Here is a 9,415-nt window from a genome sequence, read left to right as displayed (position 1 = left end):
ATGCGAACATGTGGTCCTCCACTTGTCGATCTTTAAATAATTGAATCAAAGAATTAGTGTCACCAATTTCAATCCTTGCTCTTTTCTCCTTCTGAATCAAATTGTAGGCATCCCTCTTAGAGAATCCGACATTCTCACATCCACCAACTTCCTCTGCAAGGTAGGCATATGCATCAACGGTTCTAATCCCTGCATCTGTCATCGATTTTAGGACGGAAGCTTTTTCCTCAATAACATTCCTACATGATCTTAAAAGGTGTCGGTCGGCTGGGCTAGCTAATTCATGGTTGTGGGATTCAATAAATCTTTTGACATGCCAGTAACCATTTTCATCTATGACAAACCTCACCATGACTGGACAACCAGTTCTGACAACTGGTCTAGTGAATCTCTTTCTCTTTCCTGAATTATGTCATCACTTTTCTTGAAACCAGCTTTTGAACAAACAAAGTCCTTCGATTTTATCTTTCTAGAATTTGGCCAAAAACTGTGATGATCCTTTCGGACACTAAAACCATTATCGTGAGCATAAGTGCAAAAACATTCATATGCTTCTGTCTCATCTTTATAAACAGCCTGAAAGAGCAACTAAAGCGCAACTAAAGCGCAACTAAAGTGCAACTAAAGCGCAACTAAAGTGCAACTAAAGCGCAACAAGTTCAATTTTTTTATTTATCATATTTATCCTAAAATCAATAATCAAAACTAAGCAACAACAACATTAGATTTTTTTTACTTTTTCGCCAAAAGAAATTTATTCTGCTTAAAAATCGCAAAATCAAAGATCCTAAGACTAATGAGCTGAAACCTACGTCTTCTTTCTGCGGCGATAATATTAAAACTGACTGTTTACAACTTTTTAAAATCGCAAAATCAAATATCCTAAGACTAATGAGCTGAAACCTACGTCTTCTTTCTGCGGCGATAATATTAAAACTGACTGTTTACAACTTTCTAACTTACCGATATGTTGAAACCAGAGGAATTTCCGGCTAAGTTAGGTTCTGATTCCAATTCATGCACCAGCCCTTTCGATTCATGCATCCTTTCCGATTCATGCACTCCCTCTTCCATGCCCTCTTCCACCTCCCTCTTCGCTGAGCAGTCCATTTCTTCTCTGCAATTTTCTGGCTCGTTTTTTCTTCTACAGCAGTACATATTTGCGTCTTTCGCGGGTATCAAAATGCAAAAATAGGGCGGCAAATGCTTAAAAGTTCAAATGAAATGCGTTATCGGGTCGGGTCGCTAACTCTGACAAGACATAAAGCAAATATATTAAATTAAAAAAATGCCTAACAGATGTCGCATTTCTATTGGCGACCGAACGGAGAGATGGCTTCGGTCACCTGGCCCAATAATTTGCACAAAGTTTGTGGCATCATCATCAGAAGAAATCAAAAAATGAATTATAAAAAATAAACTGTTGATTAGTATTGTAGTCTTACAATCAAATTAGAGAAGTCAACATCATAGCAATGATAAAATTTTGCAATTACGACATATTTATCATTTCCTATGTACCAAATCAGTTTCAGTGATCCTACGATTTGTACTACAGATTTACTCAATTTCCATAAAAAATTTCATCCAACAATTTTTCTCGACATATTCATGAACAAACAAGTTCCAGGAATTGTGTTGAATTCAAAAAATATTCTGCTTAAATAAATAAAACAGTATGTGAAATAGAATAACTCGACAATTTAAACAATGAAATCATAGATTTCTCAGTAACAATACATCATAATTGAAACTTAAATAAAATATTTTTTGTCAGTTACTAGAAAGCACAAGCACTTAAACGTTAATTACATGGCTTTTTTTAATCTCAATAGGAACTTACAGAAGTTCGGAGAAAATATTATAAATCTACCCAGAAAAAATAGAATAACTTAATAAAAAGTTATACTTTAACATGAATTGATGGTTGATAACAACATAAGGAACCTTGAGAAAAAGCAGATATAAAATATCTTACACATAAAATGTTGGATTTTAACAGAAAATGTATTTAAATAAACACCAGAAAACTGCTAACTCACTTGCATCAACTTTTCTCCTTTGTCACCATCAAACTTTTCAGGGAAGATAGCCGCATATATCATCAATAAACGGATCTTATTTTCCGGAGTAACTTCCTGTACGATAAGCTCACTTTAATATAAAATTAACATGGTGGATGGATGGTTGAGATGCCTAACTTCATACCACAATCAATGACTCCGGTTACCTGCTTTGCCTTCAAAAAACTGATCAAGTCTTTTGTCCCTGCATCTCCAAAGACTAGATCCTGTTCCAGTTTCCCAATTTCTCGAAGTCCAAGTTCTCTAATTAGTTCATTAATCTTCCCTGCTATCTGCACAAAATTACATCGTAAGACTGAAGAAAATTTGAATTTGCTAATTCATCACTACATACAAGACCGTGAAAATGCGTACATTATTGAAAGGAGATGTTAAAAAATTTCAAGTAACTTCTAAAAGCTAACATATTCAGTACTAGAATTATAAATTGCTATTATACTTTTTAAAAGCTTATAATAGTGGCCCTAGATAATGGATAAAATCTGTTCACTGATTCTGGACATACTAGAGTGAAATTCATATTAATGTTATGGTTAAAACAGTTTTCCCTTTGTATGCAATAATTACAATTGAAATAGCCATATGGAAAATATGCTAGAGATAGTAAATAAAATTGTTGCAAGAAAACAAGACCATGACAGCGTATTCATTAATATGAACACGTTCCATTAGCTATTGTTTTAAGAAAAAAAATAAGAAAGCGGATCTCAAAAAAAAAAAAAAAACCATCATCTGTGTACAATGCAAATAAGAGACATCTTAATTTCAAAAAAAAAAAAAAAATTCATCTCGCACACCATAACTAATTAAAATATTATGAAGTCCTCAAACACAAAAAGTAATATCCTGATTCAAGACTAAACCATTTTTTAAAATAATAGGAAATTTCTCAAAATGAGAGAGTATGATTAAGGATGACAACCAATTAGCGAGCCACCGCATCTAAAAAGAACCACGATTGCATCCATATTGCAACAGCATGAAATCACCTATAGTATGCAAGTTTACCAATATGTCAATCGAGATTGTGGCCTCAACATTTTACAACAATATTTCTTAATTGTTTTCTCAAAGTATCTCGTTCTTTCCTCTTTAGAAATGTATAAGTTAATTTTATTTTTTTATCATTTTTCTGTAATTCATGATTTAACTTGCTAGAAGGTACTTTAGGACCCACAGTAGCCATAAATAAACTATCAATGAAAGCATGCACCTCTGTACTTATTTCAAAATGCCTATAAATATATATATATATCTCCTTATGATAGCCTCTCACCTTTCCTTTCCCTATGAGCCAGATACAACACAAGAAATTAATTTAAGATTTAGTTCATTTTAATTAAGAATTTTTTATTTCTTTTAGTCAAAGTCAGCATTAATTATCTGTTGGATAATACTAGGCTAGAATTTAATTAATAATGTAGGATTATATCTGAATTCAAGCTTATTTTCTACGATCATATTTCAATAAATGTAGTTTTCTAGCTTTTCTTTGATCAGTTTATTGATGAATGAATTCAATTATGGATTCCTCCCCTATCAACTTCTCGATTCTCTCTCATAGTATCAGAACATATGAATCCTTCATGCACATGAGTTCGCACATTCCTATTTGATCAAATGATTTCTCAAATGCATCTCTGATTCACTTGCTCGCCACACATTCTTTTCATTGCACATTAAGTCATTGCTAAAGTAATAATCATATACAAAATCTAAGTCCGATCCATGACTTATGATCACAACGTTTCCCTTTCCAACTGTGCAATCTTCCTCAACATCGACTCAGTTTTTCATTATTAATCTCAACTCATTTCCTTCCATTTGCTAAATCATAAATCAGCCCATCCAATTCGCCATCGCTTGAGTCTTCTCTACCAACTACAAAAGTCTCGAACATCTTCCCAATCACTACAACCTCTTGTCTCGACCAAGCAAGCCTTCAGCAAGATTCCTATCTTTCAATTATTCATTGTTCCTCTCAATTGGAACGATCCAGTGCAAATATTGTTATTTGTGACAAAGTTGGCAACAAATCTCCCATCTCCTGATCACCTATCTACATTTAATGACTTCCAGTCAATCCATCACGCTAAACAACTCTTCTTCCAATCACATAAAGAGTCAATTCCTTCTAGGCCTTAAGCGTACTACATAACATTGGTATCAATTTTTAAACACTAAGATCAAGCTTTTTAGATTTCTTTATCTATTATCATATCATATAATGCATGCAATTTTCAGTTTATTTTCGTTTTTTATTGTCATTTGAATATTACAGTTTTTTATTTTTTATTTTTTATTTTTTATTTTTTTTATGCTATCCTATGATGGAAAACATCCAATAATTATGTGTAGGTAGTGCTTGGGCATGACAATTCTTGGTTGTGCTAACTACTTGGGTTCTTTAGTCTTTGGGCTGCTGGTTGCTTCTTGGGTTGGGCCTTGACAGCTCGGGTTTGGGCTATGTTCTTTGGGAGCTACTTGGTCCTAGCTCATAATTGCTTGAGCTGATGTTTAGCTCATTAATATGTAAAGTTATTCCTCATGTTAGCTCATTAAGTGGAGTTGAATTTTGTCTTTTCCTTTCTCTATGTCTCTTCGGTTTTTCCCCTCCCGATTCTCCTTCCCGTGGCCTAAACCGGTCCCCCTAGTTGCTGGTTCCATTCCCTGTGCTGCCCCTTCGGTTCCTCCCTGGCTGCTTGTCCCGTGGCTGCTTTTCCTGGCTTTTGTGTGGCCTTTTCGGGCGCTGTTATGGAATAGCTTATGGCCTTTTATTTCCCCTAACCTGATTGGTTCGGTTGGAGGTGGAATGACTATTTGGCTGCCCCCTTTTCTCCTATAAATTGGAGATGTTTTTAAGCATAAAGGGTTGTTGAATATTTGAGCATAGTCTCTACAAAAACCTGAGGGTTTCTTCTTTGGAAAAGCTTGAGAGCTTGTTCCATTTCTCTCTTCCTCTTCTTTATTTTGTCTTGGTCTTCTAACCTCTTCTTCTCTCCCTAAGTTCCACTCCACTTGTATATTTCTTCTTGACCTATTGGAAGGTGTTTGTTGGCTGATTTAGTGACAGTTGTTGGAGGAGTTTTGTTGGACGTTGGACCTTGTAACTATGGTGGACCATTGGTTTGAAAGCATTTAAGCACTTATTTTACTTTGCCTACTTTTTCATTAGAAGTGAGGAAACCGCTTGCCGGTTGTTCTGAGGATAGTGTTTTTTAATTTTAATTTTGTTTCGTTTGTTTGGCTTTCATTTATCTTGGTGTTTGTTTGGATGTATGCATTCTAGTTTGAATCGAGTTTTGTTCCTCTTTTGGCTCTTTCTTTCTAGTTTGCCTTCATCAAGTTTGGTATCAGAGCAAGTTAACAAATCCTAGGTTGCTGTGAGTCTCTTTCTTAAGAAAACAAAAATGGATAATAATCAAGGGGATTTGCAACAAATGATGTAACAGCTAGCGGATTTGCAAAATCAAATAAATAACATGACTAATACTCTTACAAATTTAAATGTTAATAATCCTAATGTTCAAACATTTGAAAGTAGAGAGGAAGTCCCTAGAAATCAAAATAGGCGACAACAAAATTGAGATTATGGGATTAAAATTGATGTTCATAACTTGGAAGAAAAATTACAACCCGACCAATTCATTGAATGGGTAGAAAAAATTGATCAGTTTTTTGAATGGAAGGAAATACCAGATAAAAGGAAGGCTAAATTTGCAAGCTTAAAACTCACTGGTCATGAATTAACCTGGTGAAAAAATCTTTAAAACAATAGACTAAGGTGAGGGAAAGAAAAAAATCAAAATTGGGAAAGAATGAAAGAGAAAATGAGAGGGAAATTTCTGCCTTCAGACCACGCACGAACTATATTTCAAGAGTTTAACAACCTTCGTCAAGGTAATCAATCGGATGAAGAATACACATAAATTTTCTATAAACTCCAATCTCGAAATGACTTAGATGAATCCGAGGAAAGAACTGTCACTAGGTATATCAACGGGCTAAAATGGACAATTCAGGATCAACTAAATCTGCACAACGTAATTAAACTCGATGAGGCTTATCAAATGGCATTAAAAATTGAAAAACAACATCAACGAGGTCACAAAAAAATAACTAAAACATATAAGCGAAGATAGACTAGCCGGGTTAAAACTCAATCGTCACAAACTTCTGTAGGAATATCAGGAGTATGAATTAAATCATTTGAAACTAAAAATATGGATAAAGGTAAAGGAATAATGGGGTCTAAACCTACTGAACAACCAAAACTGATTGGACCATATTATAAATGCGGGCTTTATGGTCATCTCTTTGCGTCTTGTAGAAAAAAAAAATCCTCCAAGAAATAACTACATTGAAAATGACGAAAAAATAGAAGAAGAAGAAGAAAATGAATATGAACCTGAATAGAGTTATTCGCTGCTTCATACAGGTGGATTGTCGTGCACTACTCGTTGCTTTCTAGAGGTGGATCATAGTGCACTAACTAATCTCCTGCCTTTGGATCGTAGGAGCTTGCACTTGTCGTATTCTCCATGCATTTATTGTGGTATTTGGTCTTTTCAGTACATCCGCTACTGCTACATGTAGGTAAGTAGATGTCTTCATTTATAGGCTGAAATTGACTTCAGGATACTGCATTTACTGAAGTCTTTCTGCATCTACCCATAAGTGGCATGTTATACATACATCCGTATTTGTAAATAAATTATATGTATTGCAGATCTTTAGTCATTGCTTGTAGAAGGTTTTATGTATTTGACTACTACTGAGTGGCTATCAATTGTATGGATGATTTAGCATCCACTGCACATTAATCGTCATCACCCATAAGTGGACTACTACATGAGTGAAAACTATTATATATTTGCTTGTGGTCAGCATGGTGGACTTGTATCATTGATCTTTGCTTGCAATCAACTTCAATAGGTTCTTAAATTTTGACTTTCGACACTTATAGATAACTTGACAAATCAAGTCGTTGATAAGTCACTTCATGATCTATCTATGAGCCTCGTGACCACCTTCAGGAATACCTCGTACTCCCGATACTTGAGGCATTTGGAAATTTGGAGGATCAGTGGAGGATTGGGTATGACACCAACAGCGGCAGTTCTCTGCATCATTGCCCCCATCTGAGCCATCATCTCAGTCATCTTCTTATTTAACTGAGAGATTTATCTATCTTTGGCTCTCATTTGTCGCCTTATATGTCTTTGCATGTCTGCAAGTGTGACATTCTCGTCAGCGAAGGGATTCTCCTCGGCTTCTTCTCTTTCTTCCTCTGTTTGGGAATGACCACCTCTACTAGTGGTGGACCCAGCTTCACGACGAAGTTGATAAACTCGCCTAATTGGCGGTTGTTGATCGTCATCATTTTCATCGTCATCGTAGTAGACTTCCTCATTAGCATTGGTGTGTCTAACCATATAGACTACCTCCATGTCCAATGTGTTATTCATTTCTTTCAATTCTTCTTCTAAATTTCCCTCCATAAATTCATCAATATTTTCTTCCCCTTCAAGGTTTTCTTCCTCTTCTACATTTTGATCATCTATATTTTCTTCCAGTAGTCGGATCTCCGAGCGACGACGCCATTGGATTTCCAGTTCTTGATTAGGCACGGGGACTTCTTCGATCAGTGGGCTGCAATCAAAGTTAATCTCTTCCTTTGGAGGGGATGGAGGGCGACGGGATCCCCTGGAGGATTCTCCAAGGTGTCTACTGTCTAGAGAAATGTCATTATGGGTCCTTTTAGGGGCCCACTTCTGACGTTGTTTGTTGACGTGGGCGGATCTCCGGGAAGCCTCACCGGATGTCACGCCCAAATCAATCCTCCTTTCTCTTCTTTCTTTCTCATTTCTTCGAGGCTTTGGCCTCCAGACTTGTTTTCCTTTCCACCGGGACCTTTCAGCGGTGGATCCCTGAACATATGGTTTGGGTGTCACACCCCGATGTTCACCGCATGGGGTATACCTTCTTTCTCTTCTTTCTGCAGCAAAGGACAGACGCTCCCTTGGCGGGATTCTTCTGGTCTCGATCACTAAAGGCCGTTGAAACTTCTTCTTCAGACCTTTATCCTTCACTGTCTTCAATACTCTGTATACTCTAGCGGACAGAGTTTCAGGCTCTTTCCTCTTTGAAGGAGCTGAGACTTCAGGTTGCTGGTCCCAAAATAATTTCTTCAGCTCACCAGTGGAGCTGTTTCTCTTCACCCATTTCAAATTCGCAAATCCATTCCGGGTCGGAATGGAAACTTCTGGCTCTCGGGCCGGCATGTTAGAGGGATGGACCGAGAATTGTTGTTGAGCCCGGAGCTCAGCATTTTTCTTTCTCCTTTGCCTCCTAGTGAGCCTTCCTCCAAATGAGGAAGCCTCAACATCATATTTCCCATGTGCAAACAACCCGGTTGGCTGAGTAGTGGTGTTGGAAGTCACCACTGAGATTCTTTTGTCAGCTACAATCCTCTTGTTTGATGGGGCCTCAGTTTGAGAAAGTCTTTCAAATACATAAACCATCCCACGAGAAGTTTCAGTAGGAGGTCGTTGTACTAGCAGATGTACACGACCAGTAGGAGCTCCGACAGTTTTTGCAACAACTGCAGGAAAATCAACACTACCAAATTGGATGGTAGCTCCAGTGTTTCCGATCTCTATGACAGCATTAGCCAGCTGGATCCTGGCTCCTCGTCCCAGTTGGACGGTCATCGGGGTGTTCTGTAGATCCATCTGCATAAATGAAAGGTAAGGGTTAGTAATCAGAATCTGATACACCACCCCGCACTTACAAAATGCAGAGACTTGCACATAACATAAAAACAAAAATAGACAAAAATGATTATCATAAGCAAGCAATAAAAATAATTTTAAAACTGTACTGAATGCCAAATGAATTTGTCAAATGATCTTATTAGAAAATTCAGAATTTTGAATCATTAAACGATCATTTTGAAAGACTCAAAATCTTGAGTACGGGTTGAAATAATTGCCACTATAAAACTGAGACAACTAGCCAAAGATGGAAAGAGAAACCAATCCCCAGCGGAGTCACAAGAAATCTGTGGGCTCCGAAAATTCGGCCCCGGCCTCCGCTCGCTTTTTCTTTTTTCGGCGAGGGAGTTTTAACTGAATAAGTTCCGAGGTAAATTTTGGAAGCTATAGTTAAATACCCCTCCCGATCATGAGAGAGAACTTTTGATTAATGCAAGTCGTCAATCAGATACGTATATAATACGTGGTATCTGGCATATAGTAGCAGCATGAATTTGGATTTGGAAATTTGGAAAGTATTGAAAAGTTTGATATTTAAAATATGAAATTTCACCA

At 36.8% G+C, this 9,415-nt stretch overlaps 1 protein-coding gene and 1 long non-coding RNA gene across 6 annotated transcripts in view; both read right to left on the bottom strand.

The window, feature by feature from the left end:
• Positions 1 to 726: 726 nt before the first annotated feature.
• Positions 727 to 1,405, bottom strand: LOC114580269. Its single transcript, XR_003701629.1, has 2 exons — positions 904 to 1,405; positions 727 to 808 (listed from the first exon to the last, which is right to left on the bottom strand). It is a non-coding gene; the product is annotated as an uncharacterized LOC114580269 (long non-coding RNA).
• A 598-nt stretch (positions 1,406 to 2,003) lies between these two features.
• The window catches only part of LOC110102566 (SNARE-interacting protein KEULE), an 85,418-nt gene continuing 78,006 nt past the window's right edge, over positions 2,004 to 9,415 (bottom strand). For 4 of the 5 annotated variants that reach the window (XM_028697299.1, XM_028697298.1, XM_028697300.1 and 1 more), the window contains 2 exons: positions 2,231 to 2,356; positions 2,004 to 2,138 (listed from right to left, as the gene is read on the bottom strand). In XM_028697299.1, the coding sequence (XP_028553132.1) occupies positions 2,034 to 2,138; positions 2,231 to 2,356 (231 nt within the window). In that variant the 3' untranslated portion in view covers positions 2,004 to 2,033. The remainder of the gene's footprint in view (positions 2,139 to 2,230; positions 2,357 to 9,415) is intronic. The other variant, XR_003701628.1, reaches the window with a different exon arrangement.

This window comes from Dendrobium catenatum, unplaced genomic scaffold (genome assembly GCF_001605985.2).
Source record: "Dendrobium catenatum unplaced genomic scaffold, ASM160598v2 fragScaff_scaffold_911, whole genome shotgun sequence".
Taxonomy (NCBI): Eukaryota; Viridiplantae; Streptophyta; class Magnoliopsida; order Asparagales; family Orchidaceae; genus Dendrobium; species Dendrobium catenatum.
Note: the sequence above shows the minus strand (reverse complement) of the source record. Positions and strands in the feature narration are given on the sequence as shown.